The sequence below is a fragment of the Mesoplodon densirostris genome, chromosome 6, assembly GCF_025265405.1.
Source record: "Mesoplodon densirostris isolate mMesDen1 chromosome 6, mMesDen1 primary haplotype, whole genome shotgun sequence".
NCBI classification, from domain to species: Eukaryota; Metazoa; Chordata; class Mammalia; order Artiodactyla; family Ziphiidae; genus Mesoplodon; species Mesoplodon densirostris.
The window spans coordinates 78,702,201-78,722,674 of record NC_082666.1 but is presented as its reverse complement, the minus strand read 5'-3'; the positions used below and the strand labels follow the sequence as shown (position 1 = coordinate 78,722,674).

General features: G+C 39.0%; 1 protein-coding gene across 4 annotated transcripts in view; it reads left to right on the top strand.

The window, feature by feature from the left end:
* The window catches only part of TRPM3 (transient receptor potential cation channel subfamily M member 3), an 832,457-nt gene that overhangs the window by 710,905 nt on the left and 101,078 nt on the right, over positions 1-20,474 (top strand). For all 4 annotated transcript variants that reach the window (XM_060100866.1, XM_060100865.1, XM_060100863.1 and 1 more), the window contains exon 9: positions 1,348-1,420. In XM_060100866.1, coding sequence (XP_059956849.1) covers positions 1,348-1,420 — 73 coding nt within the window. The remainder of the gene's footprint in view (positions 1-1,347; positions 1,421-20,474) is intronic.

The following is a 20,474-nucleotide window of genomic DNA, read 5'->3' as shown; positions in this document are numbered from 1 at the left end:
ATTTCTGAATTCTTCTAAAACAATGAGAGCTGTTATTCTGGTAGTCCGCAGCTTGCTACCAGCTCAGCACACGGTAATACCTTTCAAACCCTAGCCAGCCCTGGCTTAAAGAGTTGAAGATTTAGCCAAAATTCCACTTCTGCCCCTTGGTTCTTTCTCCAGTGGACCTGAAGTTTTCTTCCCAATTAAGGCACTTCTATCTGAGTTCAGAACAGAGAACTGCCTCTCATCTCTGTTCTTGGTTCCAGTCACAGCTGTTCTTCTAACTTGATACTGACCATAAGCAAGTTACTTTGTCTCTGGATAGTGGACTAGAGGATTTCTAAGGCAATTGACAGTTTAACAGTCTGTAATTCTAGGTGCCTGTTCTCTTCATCATGGTGGCAAAACCTAGAATTATACATTAGCAAATCCTACAAAGTTTACTTCCTATGTGGTTAGAAACAGGGAAGCCCTATTATTTTCCCATTTTACAGATAAAGAAACTTGAAGTCTAAAGCAGTTGAGTACAGTAGTAATTCAACCAGTGTATATATTCAAATAACCTTTTGGCTTCCTTGAGTAGCTTCCATCTGACTTGGGAAAAAAATCTTCATTATCATTAAGCATGATGTGGGGACTTCATATTAATCCAACATGTATTAACCCTTCACTGCTACATCTGTACTCTCCTCCCCATCATTCATCCCCAGATAATACTTTTCTTCCCAGAATTAAGAGGAAAAAATGTTATTTTATTGTCTGCTTTTTCATTCTTACAACCTGGATACTGCTAAGTCATTCTCAAGAAGGTTTAAGGTTATTGAGAGGACTGAAGGATCTAGAGGCATCACAATATTGAAACCCTTGAATAACTTTTGCTGAGGAGAGAGTGTAGTGATGGCTATATTGCACACGTGCATATACACAAAAACACACACGGGCACACACACATGCATACATAGTGGGGCCACTTACCGAAGGGCATACTAACAAGCTATTTTTAAACACTTAATTTTTCAACTCATAGTTTAAATTATGGCTTACACATATTTGCAAATCTGGAAAGTTTTAATTCTAAAACTGAAATGGTAGAAGGGGACATTTTCTTTGGTCTCTGGTTTCAGAGATTGTAACCATAATCAATGAATTATCTAAGTTGGTTTCTGTTTGGAGGCTACTGAGGCATCTCCCTCTTAATGAGTTGCAGACCCTTCTAATTGAATTCTTGCTATGCATGCTTTTACTGTGGTTAAGAATCTACCTTATAGATATTAAGATAGTCTATGTTCAAATATGGTCTCATTGATTTAATTTCTCTTGAGAGAAAAAATGCATTGCTAATGGTCACCTTGTCTCAAATTTCAGATTACGGTATTTCGGATGGGATCAGAAGGACACCAGGACATTGATTTAGCCATCCTGACAGCTTTGCTTAAAGGTAAAGAGTTTCTACGTCAAGAGAGTGCAAAACTAATTTAAATGGATTAACACAGTAACCTTATGTCTCCTAAGAGTGGATATAATTCCAAATGATACCATGACACATCCAATTATTGATAACATAAGGGCCTCTGTTGTAAGGCATTCTTTTTTTTTTTTTTTTTTTTTTTGCGGTATGTGGGCCTCTCACTGTTGTGGCCTCTCCTGTTGCGGAGCACAGGCTCCGGACGTGCAGGCTCCGGACGCACAGGCTCAACGGCCATGGCTCACGGGCCCAGCCGCTCCGCGGCATGTGGGATCTTCCCAGAACGGGGCACGAACCCGTGTCCCCTGCATCGGCAGGCGGACTCTCAACCACTGCGCCACCAGGGAAGCCCTGTAAGGCATTCTTAATGCTATTAAATTCCCCTATAATAGACCTGTTACAGTGTGACTCAATTTCATAAAATTTAGGTGTACTACAATTCATCCGTGTCCACTGAATCATAAAAATATATGAATTAAAAGGCTAATGTAGGGCTTCCCTGGGGTCGCAGTGGTTGAGAGTCCACCTGCCGATGCAGGGGACACAGGTTCGTGCCCCAGTCCGGGAAGATCCCACATGCCGCGGAGCGGCTGTGCCCGTGAGCCATGGCCACTGAGCCTGCGTGTCCGGAGCCTGTGCTCCGCAACGGGAGAGGCCACAGTGGTGAGAGGCCCGTGTACAGCAAAAAAGAAAAAAAAAATACCACTGGAGAATCTAAGTAAGACATGTAATGAATACAGAACTAACAGAAAACAATTTGTAGGAAATCAAATGTCCTATGGACTTATACAATCATTTCAGAGATAATTACCATTTTATTTTATACAGTTCACTTCTCCAGACATAATTAATGCTATCAGTAATTAATAAACTAATTAATTACTTACCTATTCTTAAGCAGAGGAAGAAGAACTCTTTTTAAGATATGTATTTGTTAATTTGTTCAAACTATAAAGAAGAAAGTTTAAAATAAAAATTCAAATGCCAAAAGAAATAGTCAATATGTTCTAACTTTAGAAAAACTTTCTAGTAAGAATGCTATTGATTAGATTAGATTATACAAAACAATGAAAATCACTGTTTTCAGAGTCATCTTCCTTTAAAACTATCTTTAAAAAAAATCCTAAATTTGAAATAAAAGTGGGTAAAATCTAATGTTTTTAAACTACTTCTGAATGTATGCCCCTCCAACTCTATTAACTAGAAAATGCAGAATTATTGTCACAAACTAGTACTGATATCAATACACAATTAATATTGCTAAATAACTCATTTTTAAATGGCTTAATTAATCCTTGATAAAACAAAAATTTTGACATATATTCTAAAGTAGTTTCTGTCCAATAATTCTCTGCACCAGATACATTTCATAAGTAACTAACACCCTAGAAAGTTTACTGAGAAGCTGTCTTTGCTTAAACTTGGATGATTAATGAATAGGTTTTATGGGAATTTACTGTGGCTCTGCTTTGAAAATTAAAAAATTATTTCTAATTATGTGTTCCATCTTTCCCACCCTTTTTTCTGTGTGTAGGCAGCTTAATACAACACATGCATGATTGCTTTCTTTTTAATACCGTTTTTTTAAACCCAGAACTGTTTAGATAGCTTTATTAAGGCCAAAAAAGACATTCATGTTGACACTTTCATCGTTTATATACAATGCAAAGTTATTAAATATTATGCAATGGAAATAGATGAAATTTTGTCCCAAAGATATCTCCAAAGTCAAAATGTGTGGCATATTTATTTTAAGTTTAAAAGGGCATAGGGGGTAAACTGTGGGAGAACAGTGAAATATTTCAGGTAGAGATGAAATTCACCCAGTATTTTTTACAGTGTAGATTCTTAACAAAAGTATTGTTAAGCCCTTCTCTGTATGAGACCACTTTTAATCTTCCTTGTGTCCTTTGACTGTAAATCAGGCTCCCCCAAATGCACTTGTTTCCTGATGGTTCATTTTACCTCTTTAGCCAAATCTTTAACTTAGATGTCACGGAGCAGATTGGCCATGAGCATTAGAACCTTAGCATGGGCCCCCCAGACGTATGTCTGCTACTGGCCTCTTATTATTACTTCATCCCAAAGCCACCCTGAAGCCACAATACCCTCTTGCACCTTGCTACTCCCTTGCATTTTACAGACTTGGAAATTGAGGCTAAAGAGTCTAAAAGACATTCAAGATCATTAGGCAAATCAGTGGCAGAGCCAAGCCTTAAACTCAGGTCTCCTCACTTCTATTGTTTTCTTTACAAACATGTATGAGTCTTTGGGGCATCCAGGATTTCTTGGCTCTACACTGCCACAGAAATTTCAGGCATTTGCCCCTTTGACTCCAGGGGTATCCGAGTGATAACAGATCAGGACATCTACTTCCTTAAAACTCTCAGAACACTTACCAGGGCCCTCAGCTGCCAGATGATCTTAGCTGCACACACACTATCTTAATGATGAAACTAGAATGCCCACAATTTAACCTAATGTAATGGAAGAAAAAGTATAGTCTGACACTTGTTTTATTTTTAAAGATTAGACCTCTGGTGAAATATTGACTTAACCAGGAATTTTTTTAGTTACATGTGACAGAAACACAGTTCAACCTAGTTCAAACAAAAAGAAATAAAATGGTTCACATAGCCAGGAAGTCTGAGGGTAAAATGAGTTCAGGCAGAGTAGCATGCAGGACTCAAATGGTGTCATCAGGGTCTATACTCCATTTCCTAGACGTTAATCTGTACACTTGTTATGCAAAACAGCGATCAGTAATGCCAAGCTCACATCCAATCCACTGAGCAAACCCCAATTCAAAAGAGCCATCTTTCCTCGTACTTACAATGAGAAGTCCCAGGGAGCATTTGGATTTGCTTGCCTTGGTTCAGTGCCCATCCCTGAATTCATCACCATGGCAAATAAGATAGGAGAATCCCTATAAGCATGAAATACAAAATGGGATCAGCTTCATCTGAGTCTCAGAGTTATAGATTCCCAACAACACAAAAAAGAGGTTCTGTAGGCAGAAAGTAGAGGACGAAAGAGTGCTGAGAAGACCAAAAGCAACTAAAAAACGTATACGTCTCTGCAGCTGTGTTAAAAGAAGTACTGAGGGTCAGAGTGTCAGATTTACCTCACATGCAAGCACCTCATGCACCCCAGTGGAATAAATTCTTCACTCAGTAGACAAAAATGGGAACTAGGTCAAATGAATACTAATCAGGGTTCAGACATTCTCCCGAGGCATTCTCATGCAGTTCACTTCAGGTAGACCTAAGTATGCAATATATGAATGTTATTTACTATATATTGTTATTTATTACTATAATCATTATAACCTTTTCAATTTTAATTGTCTGTACTTGATTATTTCTGCCAAAAATTTTAAAGGAGATTACATTCTTAACACTTTTTCCCCAAGACCAAAGTCTATCCCTTAGGAAAAAATGACTCTGGGAAGACCAAATCGTCCCAGGCTTTCCCCACTAAACACCATCCACCCCATCCTCCACTACCACCCCAACCCCTCAGAACAGTACTTACCACAGTGAAACCACCAGTAAAGGGCCTTATAATGGTAAGAATTACAGCCATACTCAAAGCATCGCTATTCCCTGATTGAACAAATTGCTTTACTTCATTGAGGCTTGGTTTCCCAATCTGTAAAATTGAGATAATTATCATACCTCACTTACAGTCATTGTAACAATTGTAATTAATAATGTAAGTAAAGCACTTAACAGTGCTGGAAAGTTAAGCACTGTTTAACCTGGAAAGTTGTGAAGCTTGTGAAGACATCATCACTGCGGACTGCCCAGCAGTGCTGTAGAATTATACCTCTTCTTCCTTGACTTGCCTGAGAGCAATGAATCAGCCATTAGTTAAATCAGTTATTGAATATCCTGAATTACATGACCATGCAGATTGGTAAGAGCATGATTCCAAAATGAATAGTTTACATTAATAACAAAAGTAATAGTGATAACAATAGTAAAACATGTAACAATAACAACTAATATGGCACTTACTATAGTACAAGCATTAACTAATTTAATTCTCACACTACTACAGCAGGGCAGGTACTATCAGTATTAGCCATTTTACACATGAGGAAACTGAGGCACAAGCAGGCTGCCTTGGCCAAGGTCACACAGCTAGAAATTGATGGAGTCTGGACGTGAACTCAAGTTATTTGAGTCCAGAACACTTGCTCTGCATCCTAAGCCTCTATGGCCAGGATCAGATATTAAAGACTACCCCCATTTTTTAATGTGTTCTGAACAATAAATGGTGGCTAAACTTTCCTTGATGTATTAAAAAAATATAGATTCCTAGTTAAATATGGTCCACTGAATACGTGGATCTACTATTATTAGTGTCCACTGAATCCCTCTAAAACAAGAGTAAATGGTTATTTATTAAAAGCATTGGAGCAGAACAATATTTTGTATTGGAGCAGAAACAATACTTTGTGTTCACCACACTGATTTCTCTTCTTGCACACTGAAGATTAAATATCCTAGCCTTCCTTCGAGAGAGGTTGACTGTGCTTCAACCAAAGGGATATGATCAGAAGTGGTGTAAGCCATTTCTAGACCTGGAAGATGAAAAGCCAATGTAAGAATGGAAAATAACACGCCAAAGAAAACTGAATACTAAGCTGGTACCAAGCTGACTTACACTTCAAAATGCTCAAAAGGCCCAGAAAAAGTGGGGCACACAGAGCCTTTTTAAAGAAGTAGCCAGAATGCCATATCCACTCCCCTAGACTCCCCTACACTCCAAAACCCTGTCCAATCAAAAAGCAAAGATTTAGGGCTTCCCTGGTGGCACAGTGGTTGGGAGTCCACCTGCCAATGCAGGGGACACGGGTTCGTGCCCCGGTCCGGGAAGATCCCACATGCCGCGGAGCGGCTTGGCCCGTGGGCCATGGCCGCCGGGCCTGCGCGTCCGGAGCCTGTGCTCCGCAGCGGGAGAGGCCACAACAGTGAGAGGCCCGCATACCACACACACACACAAAAAAGCAAAGATTTATTCTCTGAAGAGGGTAAAACATATTATGTGCACCAGGAGACACCAGGTGCAAGGTGAGGGCTAGGCTATAGAAGTGACAATGGGGGTGCTAAATAAATTAATAGATATCAGATGCTGAGACCCCAACCCTTTGCCCTCCACTTGGTTCCCAGAATGCTGGTGGCTGGGGTCTTCATCCTCCAGTGAGGAGACTGGAAGATCCTTTTTTGTAAAACCACTCCTAACACCCATTGGCAACTCTGACATATATGTAAGCCCTTGATAATTTAGGGACCTCAGTACTTAATTCTGAGAATTACTGTTCTCAGTAATTACTGAGAATTACTGTTTCACTATACAGTTGGTATTCTGTGTGGTAATTGTTCTCCATCCAGGAGTGTCTTCATGGCAATGGCATTATTAACCTGATAAAATGATTAAAATATTATTATTAACCTGGTAAACTTATTGTCAGGAACGTGTAAGACACTCAGAATATTTGCACAGTGCTTTAATTTAACAAAACAATTTTTTCATCTGTTATTCTATTTAATCCTCAGTCCCTTGAGGGAGATATTGTTGACCTTGTTTTACATGAAGAACCTCGCTCTTGGGAGGATAAGTAACATTTCCAAGACCCCCAGGTAATATCAGGGATAAACAGCCTAATCGCTGGGATACCTACCTACTATAAGGCATTATCTTAAGTGCTGCGAAGTCTTCAAAGTCTTAAAATATGGTAGAGTACACACCCCAATGTAAAATGTAAACAAAATGCTAAAAAAGTGCAAATGAAAGAGACTGCGTGTTCAGGGGAAGTTTTATTATAGAGGCAGCATTTGAAATTCGCCTCTGCAGTTCAGAATACTAAGCCTATTATATTGAATAAACAGCCTAGAGAAATCCAAAATAAATAGTATGCCAATTATTTTTTCAGAGGAATTTAAAATCAAGAAGAAGATACTTGTTTGTTTGTTTTCTTTTTCAAATTATTTTCCTATTTAGGTTATCACAGAATATTGAGCAGCGTTCCCTGTGCTATACAGTAGGTCCCCGTTGGCAACCTATTTTAAATATAGTAGTGTGTACATGTCAATGCCAAACTACCATCCATACCCCCCGCCCTTCCCCTGTGGCAACCACAAGTTTGCTCTCCAAGTCTGTGAGTCTGTAAGAAGAAGATACTTTTAAAAAAATCTTATTAAGACTGAAAATCAGAGCCTCCAAATAAACAGGATATAAGAATGTCCAAACAGGGTTTCTTTTGTCTGTACAGGTGTGCATCATTTTATCCAATCAGTACCTTCCTTAAAATGTATTTGTAAATTGTATCTTTTGAACTGTATCATACTTTAGACACACTTGTAAATTCCTAATTAAGGAAAGAATAAGCCCTTTTGCAAAAGAGAATCCTTTTACAAAAATATCACCTAAGTCACTGTTCTGTAAGTATTCATTTTTACAATATTGTTACCAAAAGTGGGGTCAGGCTGCTTGTCCCTCTGAAGCCGATAAAGAGGCAAGGCACGTGAAAAGGAAAGTTTGCTTTATTTCAGAGGCCAGCAACTGTGGGGCAGGGTGGAGTCGTGCCCAAAGGCCAGCTCCCTGCAACTGACAATCAGGGGGCAAGAGTTCTTATGGGCAGAGGGAGGGGGCCACATGTAGAAACAGCACAGTCAGCTCTGCCAGTCCTCTTGAAGTTGGTCATGCTGTGGTCTGATCAGTGTCATCTTGATGTTTTCAGTAAAGTTAGTCTTCAGTACCTGGTCAGTTTGTTTCCATTTCTTTGAGCCCAGTTCTCAGAATTGTGGCAACTTACATCATGGCTACAGCCTGGTCATCATGTAGTTCACTTCTTACACCTGGTGGGGGTTTCAATATCTACCAAACAGCTCACAGTACACGGCTCAGAATATTATTTATAGCCCTTGGGGAGGAACTAAAGGTCCTTGACTTTGCTTAATGACTAAACTTTTTTTTAAAATAAATTTATTTATTTACTTTTGGCTACTTTGGGTCTTTGTTGCGGCGCGTGGGCTTTCTCTAGTTGCGGCAAGCGGTGTCTACTCTTTGTGGTGGTGTGCAGGCTTCTCATTGCGGTGGCTTCTCTTTGTTGTGGAACACGGGCTCTAGGCGCGTGGGCTTCAGTAGTTGTGGCATGCGGGCTCAGTATTTGTGGCTCACGGGCTCTAGAGCGCAGGCTCAGTAGTTGTGGCACATGGGCTTAGTTGCTCCGCGGCATGTGGGATCTTCCCAGACCAGGGCTCGAACCCGTGTCCCCTGCATTGGCAGGCGGATTCTTAACCACTGCGCCACCAAGGAAGTCCCTTAATGACTAAACTTTTATTATTTTGTCCTGTTTGACTGTTTTCCTTTGCTTCTGCATTTTCTCACTTCTCTGATTAAATTTATTCTTTGACTAAAGTTTTTCTACAGACGAAAGGCAGGCAGTGGCCATGGTGGGGAAAGGACCATAGGGTCCTGCTCCATTTCAGCATGAGACTTTCAAATGGAGAACTCCTATTTATGACTATCAGGAAGGGGTGGCAGTAGAGGTGGGATAATTGAAATGAATGGAGCTGGTAGGGTAGAGTGGATGGAGCCCAATTTCAGACCAATCTTTTCTGTTCCAAAGGAAATGAAGAACACTGAATTCATTTTGGGTCACTTCAAAAACTGGCATAGACTCTTAGGTAGTCTTCTAAGGACTCGATCCAAAATAAGAGACTCAATAATAGAATCCAAAGGAGGACTCAGGAGATTACATATATATTTATTTTATTTATATTTATATTTATTTTATATATATGTGTGTGTGTGTATATATGTATATATATATATATATATATGTGTGTATATATATATATATATATATATATATATATATATATATATTTTCCTTTGAGAGTAGAAACTTTGGTTCAACCTTGTTTTCCCCAGGGCCTAAAAGAAAGGCTGATGGAGAATTGGAATTCAATAAAAATCTGTTGAGTAAATGAAAACAGCTGGGGATCCAGCTCTCTTCTCTAAAGTCAGCCCTTAGAGGCAGTGAAATGAAGACATCAAGAATTTCAGCAAGGAGTGGGAGGTGGGGGTAGGTGAAATGGGTGAATGTGGTCAAAAGGTACAAACTTCCAGTTATAAGTAAGTTCTTGGGAGGTAATGTATAGCATGGTGACTGAAAGTTGCTAATAGAATAGATCTTAAAAGTTCTCATCACAAGAAAAAAATTTGTAACTATGTGAGGTCATAGATGTTAACAAAATTTATATTGTACACCTAAAACTAGTACAACATTTTATGTCAATTATATCTCAGTAAAACTGGGGGAAGATGTTTTTAATAAATAAATAAAACCTCAAGCCCAAATGGCTTGACTAATAATAATAATAATAACAATAATAATACTTAAAGAAGCTGAAATGTGAATTTTAAGTAACATTTTACCATCAATTTTGGACCTAATCATAGGGCATTAGAGAATATTCTGGCTTACTTCATTAATGCAATGTGGGTTATTTTGTGATAAAGGAAGCAAAAACCTGTTTGCCTACTTCCCTTTTTGTTGTAGGTATGATGTTCTAAATTTCTATGAATCAGAAAAAAGAAAAGTTCAGCTCTTAAAACCAGATTGCCTGAGTTTGAATCTCATCTCTGAACCTCTTAGCCATCTCACCTTGGACAAGTTTCTGTGCCTCGGTTTCCTCATCTGTAAAATGAGGATAATGGCACCTCAGAGCTTGTTGTGAGAATTCAATATGTTAACACTTAGAAACAGTGCCTGGCACAAGCTAAGCATGAAAGAAATATTAATTGTTATTATCTTTCTTATTTACTAAAGATAAACCAAGAAAGAAAACTCCATCTCCCCACAAAGGGCTCTTTCACTCAGCTGTCTGGGTTTTCTCTTACAAGCCAAATCTGAATTTCTTCAGCTAAAGTTAATCCAATTTTTCCTGATTCCTTTTACCTTTCTCCTGGGAGTCTACCTGAAGTTATTTTTACCAAGAGGAGATAGTTATCATTCAAGGCAAGAAAATAGAGCAAAGAATAATTATCCACAGACCTCACATACTTTATATGTGTGTGTGTTTCAAGCCTTTAATTTGTTTTTTCTCAACATAGCAGCTGCATTCCTAAGAGAGGCTCACACGGCTAGGTCATGTCTCTACTCTGAGAGATAACTGAAGGTGTATCCTAGCAACCAAGTCACATGGCAGGGCCTTTCAACTACTTTCCTTCCACCTTTGTGGTTTTCATGTAGGTAAAGAATCTGAAGTCTTTAAATGAATGGATGGATGGGTTTTCACTGACTTACTGCATTTAGTTGCAAAACTTACCAGTAAAGTAAATTGATAGAAATGAATAGAATTCCTGGGAAGAATATTTAATCCAGACAAGATTCTTTAGATAAGACAAGGAAAGGCCCAAAGATCCCAGCAAGAAGAAATGTTCCTCAATTAATATAGGGATGGGTGGCATCATCCTATATATCACAGAATCAATGCACTACTAAGACCTTGCAAGGTCAGTACCTCCTGCCCTCTCCCACCACCACGCAGTCCATCAACTATCCATGCTTAAAACTCTCCAGGTCAAATGACTCACCCAACATTTTTATTTAGAAACTCTCCCAAAGAGAGTCCACAGCTCTATTTACAACCCATTGAAGTGTTTAGTGACCCTCAGGGTAATAAAAAACAAAACAAAACATAACTTTCCCTAATAGTGATGCTCAAGTCCCTAAATAAATATTGCCTGCAACACGTACCCATTGGTGCCATGACGTATTTGGGATGCCTTACCTCAAGTGGGCTCTAACTGTGCTCCAAAACTGCTTCATTCTTTAAGCCTCAGCCTCAGACACATTTTCCATGTTCCTTCCTTCTCTTCAAGTCCCCACTTCCTCTCACTCCCAGCAGATGGTATCCCCTCTTACTTAACTTACAATATTTAGGTTCATCTAAGCTCCCTTCTTTTCCTCTCATGAATATGTTTCTTCACTCAGCCTCATTGCTTTTCCTCCTCTCCCTGAAGACCTCTCTTTGCTAAAACCAACTACTCCCTGGTGTCCATTCTCCAGGATCTCAACCATCACGCACTTGCTCTTTCCTTTTACATTTTCAATGCCTCCCTCACCAGTGGCTTTTTCCTTTCTGCTATAAACACGCTCCGGGTACTTGTCACCTAAGAAGACCTGGCTCCTCTCCACCAGGATGCTGAAGGAAGCATCCTACTTTTCTCATCTTAACCATCAAACTCTGAAAGGTAGCCTGCCTTTCTACCAGCATTCCTCACCCTCCACTCACTCTAAATTCTTGACTTACTTACTCTGCAAATTCTTGCATTCCATATTCTATCCCAGCCAATTTATTCACACAGCTTTCAGTGACTTGATGATGTCATCTTTATCCTCTTCTTACTGCAACTCTTTTTTATTTTGAGGGAAGCCCTCAATTTAAAGCCTAGTTCTACAAGTTAATCCACCTCTCTGAGCCTCTATTTTCTTTTCTTTTTCTTAAATTTTATAGTTGCTTTATTTAACAAAATTTATGCCAACTTTTCTATCTATATACATACGTGTTTCAAAATCAGAGCAGCAGACACACAATTTGTTAACACAGGACTTATAATAATGCTTAAAACATGTTACACAATGTTTTGTTTTCTGCTCATACTGACATTGACAGATTCAAAATTATTCCAAAGGCTGAGCAGCATCATGTCTTCATTTTCTTGGGTGGTTTATATGGTATGTCCTAAAGAAAGAGGGATGGAATTTTTGAGGGTTAATACCTTGTGTTCAGTTTAGTTCAACCAATAGTTCTTGACCCATAAGAGGAGCTCACAAAGTGTTTCGGACTGGGGATAAAAATTTGAATAAAATAGAATCTATTTGAGTATACTTTAAAAAGCTTTTTTCACTGTCATATCATAAATATAACAAGGTCATCTTGTTTCTGATCCCCCAAAGTAAGAAAATCTATTTTAAAAAATAAGTTAAAAATGATTTTAGTAGTAAGTACTATGAATAACATTTAGTGAGTAGAGATCCTTCAGAATCAAGGTAAGAAAGAGTAGACAAATACTCAACACAGTTCTGCCCCTGCCTTCTCCAATTTTGTTGGAAATATGTTCGTTTCATGACATGAAGATACATGTTCACAAGATGTTTTCTAAAGTTCTTTATATGGGGAAGACAGCCATTTTCTGCTTTCTCTTTTTTTTTTTACAACTTCCAGGAGCCCTCTTAATTCCTTAAAAAGTAAGTACTATAGTTCTGAAAATCTCAAAAAGCTTAGCTACATATTCTACTCACAAAATCTCTGAGCCTCCGTTTTCTGATCTGCAAACTGGGCATAAAGATATTCACTGTACAGATCTTTGTGAGCATTAAATGAGATAATACATGTAAAATGCCTAGCATGTAATTGTATGTATGACGGCAATTATTTTTATTTTTCATTGGTGTCAGAGATACTGAATATTCTGCCTTTCTGACTACTCCTTTGTTTCTTTCATTAAACCCTCTTACTTCTTCACTCTGCCTCTGTCAAACTTTAAAAGTACCATAACTTTAAACAGCACATCTGCATGAATAACCTCCAGACTCACCTCCAACCCTAGCTTCCCTCCCTGCTCCCTTTTCTAATTGCCTACTGGATAACTCCCTTGGTAGTCAAATTCAATCAAATTAATTATCATAAAAATAAATATAAATAAATGAAAATAAATTCTTTGCCCAAAAAGCTAATTTCTACCATTTATGTTCATATAACAGCCATCCTTTTGGCTATCGAGGTTCAGAGCCTTCATCAAGTTCTTCCTCCCTTTGTTCGAGCAAATTCTTGCTAATTCTGGGCATTTTTACCACCATAATTTCCTTTATGTCTATCCCTTCTTTTCCCTCCTTGTTCAGTCAGCATCATTAGGCCTTCAGGACTTTTGATCTGAATTATTGCAATGGCCTCTTAAGGGGTCTTCCTGCTTCTTGTTGAACATATTCCTGTCCATCTTCTATGCTTCAGTTAGAGGAATACTACTAGTGCAAAGATCTGATCAAAACACTCTTCTACCTACAGAATCCTTCAGGACTTCCAGTATAGACATGGCAACATAAATTTATCATTATCTTCCTAGAAAGCTTCAAAAATCAATAATGAAAAAGGAAGACAACAGCAAACAAACTCCATTTTTGGTAAACTAGGAAAAATTCCAAAATATTTGTATATGAGGGACATCTGTAGGAGGAAAGGGTGAAAGCTGAGGACAGAGAAACCAGCAGTGACAGTCCCCAGAAAGCACCAACAAAAATGTAATTCCTAGATGTGAGGAACACCCTAAGGTACAAAGTTCTCTCCTTTGTCTGGAACAGCATGTGCAAGAACAAGAGGGAGTTGGATGGTGGCAGGAGACCCTCCTGTTCCTGACTTAGTACATATAAGTAGAGGAGGTGAGCCACATATGGAATTATTCAGATAAACCATGTTTGCAGGAGAGAGTTTTCCTTCATGGTAGCTGGGAAGAAAACCTTCCAGCTGTGAGTAATAACTGGCCTGGAATGCTACCCTGGGCCCATTATAATCCAACTCACTAAATGATAAACAATAAAAAAGGAATTAGCATACAGATTTATTCTAAGAAAAAAATAACAAAAGAGCAAAATGTATTCACAGAAGACTAATACTCTATAAAAATGTTTCCAGGGAACAGATGAACATTATGAGTAAATACTTTACCATGAACTTTAAAAAATTAAATGTCAATGAAGCACTTATCTATGAAGAAATACTTCAGAGTTGGAATACCAAAATTCACATAAGAGTAGGTGAGGCAGCAAGAGGAGATAAAATGTGAATAGTACTCAGGAATAAAGTAAAGGGGGAAAAAATAAAATTATCACAGAATTGCAGAAGAAATGGAAAATGGTACAAGATCAAATATACATTGTGAAAAACCCAGCGCAGGACACAAAGAATAGAAATGAGGAAAATATTTATAGAAGATAGAAAAGAGATCCAACATAAACATACTTAGTGACTCCAAAGAAGACGACCAAAATAACAGATCAGAACAAATATTTTGAAATATAATTACATAATTTAAAAATATAATTTAAGAATTTTTTTATTCAAAATTTTTAAAACTTTGACCTGGATATTGAAAGGGCCACATTATGCTAGGAAAAAAATGGATTCAGAATCCTTAACACCCACACTTAAAATCTTAGTAAAGTTACTGAACGTCAAAGAAAAATAAAAGATACTTTGGGCCACCAGGAAAAGTAATCAAGTCTTTTATGAGGTGAAAATCAAGCTGGCCTCAGACCTTCTTACAGTAACATTCAATGCCAGGAGTCCATAGAGGAATAGATTTTATATTGAACCAATGTCATTCAACTGCAATGACTACTGAAAAAGCAAAACAAAACAGTTTAAAACAGTCTAGAACTCTGGCAGTATTGTTCCCTTAAGTTCTTCTTGAAAAAAACTATTGGAGAATTCAAGCTACCAACCAAGAGATGCTTGGTTGGTAAAATCACTAATTGTGAGCATTGGTACTAGAATCTAATAGAGCTAAGATTAAAAATAAAAATGGGAATTTGAGTAACAGAACAGAATGTAAATGTTACTTGCCATTTACATAACAACAAAAAAAATTAACAGGAGGAAAAAGGGTGAAGGTAAAGTTGGTAGGCTTTTTGCCCATTATTATATCTATGCCTTTTGCCTAAGGAACATAATTTAAGACACAATTCAAGTATTAGTAAAAGAAATATAAGTGTATTTGACAGCACAGAGTAAAACACTAAAAATACAATCTTATATTCTAAAATTGAATGGTGGAGGAAAGGAAAGGGAGAAAGGGTACATGCACTAATTTTATCATGATTGCAATAGAAAACTAATTAATGCTTGCTGTCTAGAGAAACATAATTAGGAGCCCACCCCAGACCAACTGAATCAGAATCACCATTTAAACAAGATCCCTGGGTAAATCATATGCACATTAAAGTTTGAGAATTGGTACCATAACAAATTACCACAAACTTAGTGGCTTAAAATAACAAAAATTTACTCATAATTCTGGAGGCCAGAAGTCTAAAATTAAGGTGTTAGCAGGGTTATATTCCTTCTAGAGGCTTCAGAGGAGAATCATGTCCTTGCCATTTTCAGCTTCCAGAGGCTGCCTACATTCCTTGACTTGTGGCTCTTACCCTGCATCAATCCACCCTGTTGCTTTCATTTTCACATGTCCTACTACTACTTTGATACCCCTATGTTCCTCTTCTAAGGACTCTTGTGATTACATTGCATAAGGCCCATCAGATAATCCAGGACAATCTCCCCATTTCAAAATCTTAATTACAGCAACAAAATTTTTCTGCCATATAAAGTAACAGCTTCACTTGTTCCCAGGATCAGGACATTGACATCTTTGAGAGATGGGGGCATCACTCAGCCTACCACAAACTCCATTTGTTCAAGTCTCCCTCATCCTTCCTCATCTCTCAGAAAATTCTACTTCCTCCTTAAAATTGCTCTGACTTAACTGACAGGAAGTGCTCTAGACTTATTTGTATAGCTTTTACAGAACTTACCACTTTGTTCTTTGATACAGAGATTTGTATACTTGTCATATCTCTCCTTTTATTCCATTCCACCTCCATTCTTATTAGATCATAATTTCCTTGAGGGAAGAGTTAGGAGACATGCTTCCATTCCCGTACTCTGCTGACAGTGCACACACTGATTTCGTCAAGGACTTCTTTGTTTTGTTTTGTTTTTTTGTGGTACGTGGGCCTCTCACCGCCGTGGCCTCTCCCGTTGCGGAGCACAGGCTCCGGACGCGCAGACTCAGCAGCCATGGCTCACAGACCCAGGCGCTCCGTGGCATGTGGGATCTTCCCGGACCGGGGCACGAACCCGCGTTCCCTGCATCAGCAGGCGGACTCTCAACCTCTGCGCCACCAGGGAAGCCCCATCAAGGACTTCTTAATTGCCAAATCCAGTGCACACTTTTAGGTTCATTTATTCGTTCAACAAATAGTTATTAAACACCTATTATGTGCCAAGCACTGTTTTGGACTCTTCAGAATACAACAGTGAATAAAGAAGACTCAGTCCCTGACCTCTTGCAGTTTACATTTTGGTGAAGGAAATAAGTAATAAACTAATAGATGCATAAGCTGGTGCTCAGTAATGAGAAGAGTTGTGAAGAAGGAAGACTAGTCTTTTCACTTGCTCTCTTTGCAGAATTTGCCCTATTGACCATCCCCTCTTTCTTGAGAACCTCTCTTTCCATAGTTTAGGACACCATGATCTCCAGTTCTCTTCCTGTCTCTCTGTTTTTGTGTGTGTGTATGTGTGCTTTCTTTCTAAACATTTGCTTTACTTTCATACTTTTTAAGTATTGTTTTTTTAGTTACCCATCTTCTGCTCTCTTCTTCTTGTCACCTTCATGCTAATGTTTCCCAAATCTGTATCTCCAGGCCTCACCCCTCCCCGCCACAGACCTCAATATCTAGTGGCCTCTGGTCATTCCCACCTGGACATATCACAGGCATTTAAGCTCAACATCTTAAAGAATGAAATTTTTCTGCCCCCAAATGCTCGTTTTATCTTGCATTGCCAATCTCAGTTGGGTTCCCAAGCTGGAGACAGGGGATCACATTTGACTTCCCTTTCTCTCTTGCTCCCCACTTTAAATCTTACCCAAGGCTGTCAATTTTGCTTTCTAAATATCCCTCCATCAAAGCTGCTTCTTCAGGTTCTCATTATCCCTTTCCTAGAATGCTGCAAAACTTTCCTAACTGCTTCTCCAGTCCACTGCTCTTCCAATCCATCCTTCACACTGCTCTAGTGATTTTCCTAAGTCATAAATCTGACTGCGTTGTTTCTGAGACAGAGTCCTCCAGTGGTTTCTCCATGACTTCGGGATAAAACAAAACTCCTCCACATCATTTATAAGTCTTTCTATTCTAGCTTCATCTCTCTCTGCTTCTAACTCACAATATACCCCAAGCATTGAATCTTCAGTGTCTTCCCATGAATTTTCCAAATTCACTGAGTTATTTAACTCCCCAATCTTTGCATACATGATTCCCTTTGCTAGAACACTTTTATTCCTCTCATTTGTCTAGTGAACTAATCCCTTAAAACCAAGTGTGGCCATTACTTATGCAGGGAAGATTACCTGCAGAAAGAGGAAATAATAAAACCATATTTTAATGTCTTATACCTACTTGTTTTCATTTCTATGTCAGGACCTTTGCACTTGATGTTTCCTCTTCCCAGAATGTTTTCCCCCCAGTTCTTCACATGATGGCTTTTTCTAATCATTTAGGTCTTGGTTCAAGTGTTACTCTCGGGCGGGTCTCCTGTTCACTCATTTTAACAGAGCAGCTCCACCACCCTGATCATTATCAGTACCATCCTTAGACCTGTGCTTTCAAGGGCCTTCTCCATGGCCACCTGGGATCCTGCACCAGCTAGGGCTGTAGTACCATATGGTGGGGAGGGCAGGGACTGAGCTGACACCAGGACCTGCATAGACCCCAGACCCATTTCAATACTTCAGGGTTTCAATACTTCCTGTGTTTCCCACACAGGATCAACCAGATGCCCCAAAGTACTCCCAGACTTGCGCTAATGAGGTTATCCAATGGCTCCATGTCCAGCCTTGGTTTCAGGAGGGCAGCCTGGCCAGCAGATCACTCCAGCTGACTGGCACAGTACTTTTGTCCTGGGATCATATGAAATGGGTTGCCAGAATGTTGCTGCCACTTCGATTTGGAATGACTCAAATTTATATCCTGGGAATGACACTGCTCCTTCATAGCACTTACACGTTCTGAAAGTATACTGTTTATTAATTCATTTATTCATTTATTTTCTGAGTGCCACTCCTCCACTAGTAGAAGTAAGTAGTAAGCTATGTGAAAAGAGTGACCTTAGATATCTTGTTCACCACCAGACATTCAGTGCTAAAACAGTTCCTGGCACCGAAGGTATTCAATAAATATCTATTGAGCAGATAAATGAATGATTGCATGAAATAGTGTATTTAACTACAGACCTCTCTCCTCCTCTAGAATGTAAGCTCTCAAAAGACAAAGGATTTTGTCTTATTCACCTTGGTCTTCATACTGGCATAGTGCCTGCCATATGAGAAGGCATGAGGTCAATATCTTTGAATTCATACATAAATAAATAAATGAGTGAATGAATGACCATATAATATCTAGACTTGAGGTTCTTCATCTTGTCTTCACAATTCTAACGTGTAAATGAGGTTAAGAACCTCTTGTTCTCAAAAGCTGTTAAGAAACTTTTAAAACTGCAGTGCTCAGGACCAGTTAAATCAGAATCTCTGAGGATACATCCCAGGCATGAGTATATTTTAAACTCTCCAGGAAATTTCAGTGTTCAACCACAGTTAAGAATAGGGTAACCAGCCGTCCAGGTTTGTGCAGGACTGAGGAGTCTCCCAGGATTCAGAAATTTCAGTACTAACACTGTGACTATACCAGGCAAACTAGAATGGTTGGTTACCCTAGTTGAGAACCACTGATTCAAACTGTCACCCAGCACCAATCTTGAGTGATATATTTTCAATTTTTGAAAAGTCAAGACTCGTCAGTTTCATGCTTTTATTTGACACTTACCTAATTACATTCAGGCAGTTCACGTTGACCTCAGTGACTGCTTTCTGCTATGTGTTCTTGTTCAGATTTGTGTGGCTACTATTGACTTGGGTGACATACAAATTTATGGCATACAAATGGCAAAGGGAATGATTAAACCATTACAGCAGGTCAGCAAGGACCAATAGGGCAGCTAAGCTTCCTTAGCTGGAAGTTAGCATAAAGTGCTACCTTTCCAAATGCAGCTCCATTGAGCCTTCACTTTTCATTCTCCTTCAAAATGTTGACAGTACCTTCTGACACGTTCCTATTATCACTTATGTATGTCAGTTACCCTGGTATGAGCTTGCAGTCCCTGCTGTTATCTGAGGAGACAAGAAATACTTTTCTTAATGGAAAAATCCCTATGTAAACTGAATATTTACCATTCCAATTAGTTTAATTCCTAATTAATTTACTACAAATATGTGATTTATACTGAACCCATCAATATCTGGACACCAGAATAGAAATGCTCTTTGACCCTTTGACCTATGAAGGGAACATAGCACCGCAGCTCTCTAGGGCCTTGTTATTCAAAGGGTGGCCCTAGATCATCAGCCTCAGCATCGCCTGGGAGCTTGTTAGAAATACGGAGACTCAGGTCCCACCCCAGATGTACTGAATCAGAATCTTTGGAGGTGGGGCCCAAGAATCTGTGTTTTAAAAAGCTCTCCAGATTATTCTTATGCATGCTCAAATTTGAGACGGGGTCATCTAGAGAACACTTCACTTACCTAATTCTTCACATCATTATCTCAAAGCCCAGGGAGAAGAGGTAAGGGTAAGCAGAGGAAAGAAACATGTGGCACAGTGGTCCGCAAACTCTGCTGCACATTGAAAACACCTGGAGATCTTAAAAACTATCTGCACCTGGCTTGCCACCCAAGGCACCTTGATACGATTGATTTGAGGTGCAACCAGGGCACAGGGATATTTTAAAAGCTTCCCAGGTGATTCTGGTGTACAGCAGAGATTGGGAATCACTGATACAGCAGCCATATCCCCAGCTCCTTGCTTTGGGCTTCCACTGATGAAGAACCCAGAGGAATGGGCAGCATCAGCATTTTCTATCCCTCCTTCCCTCACAAACATCAGAATCAGCAGGGACAAAATGAAGGGAAAACTCACTGAGTCTGAATCTCACCTCTGGCATAATGAATGCTTATTCTGTTTACCCTCTGTTAGTAGCTGTTTGATCTTTAACCTCTCTGGACCTCAGTATCATCTGTCAAATGGAGACAGTAAGACCAAATTCCCAGGATTATTTGGGACATTACATATGATAACATGTGGATGTGCCTAATACTTTGCCATTCGAAAACATCTGATGCAGGA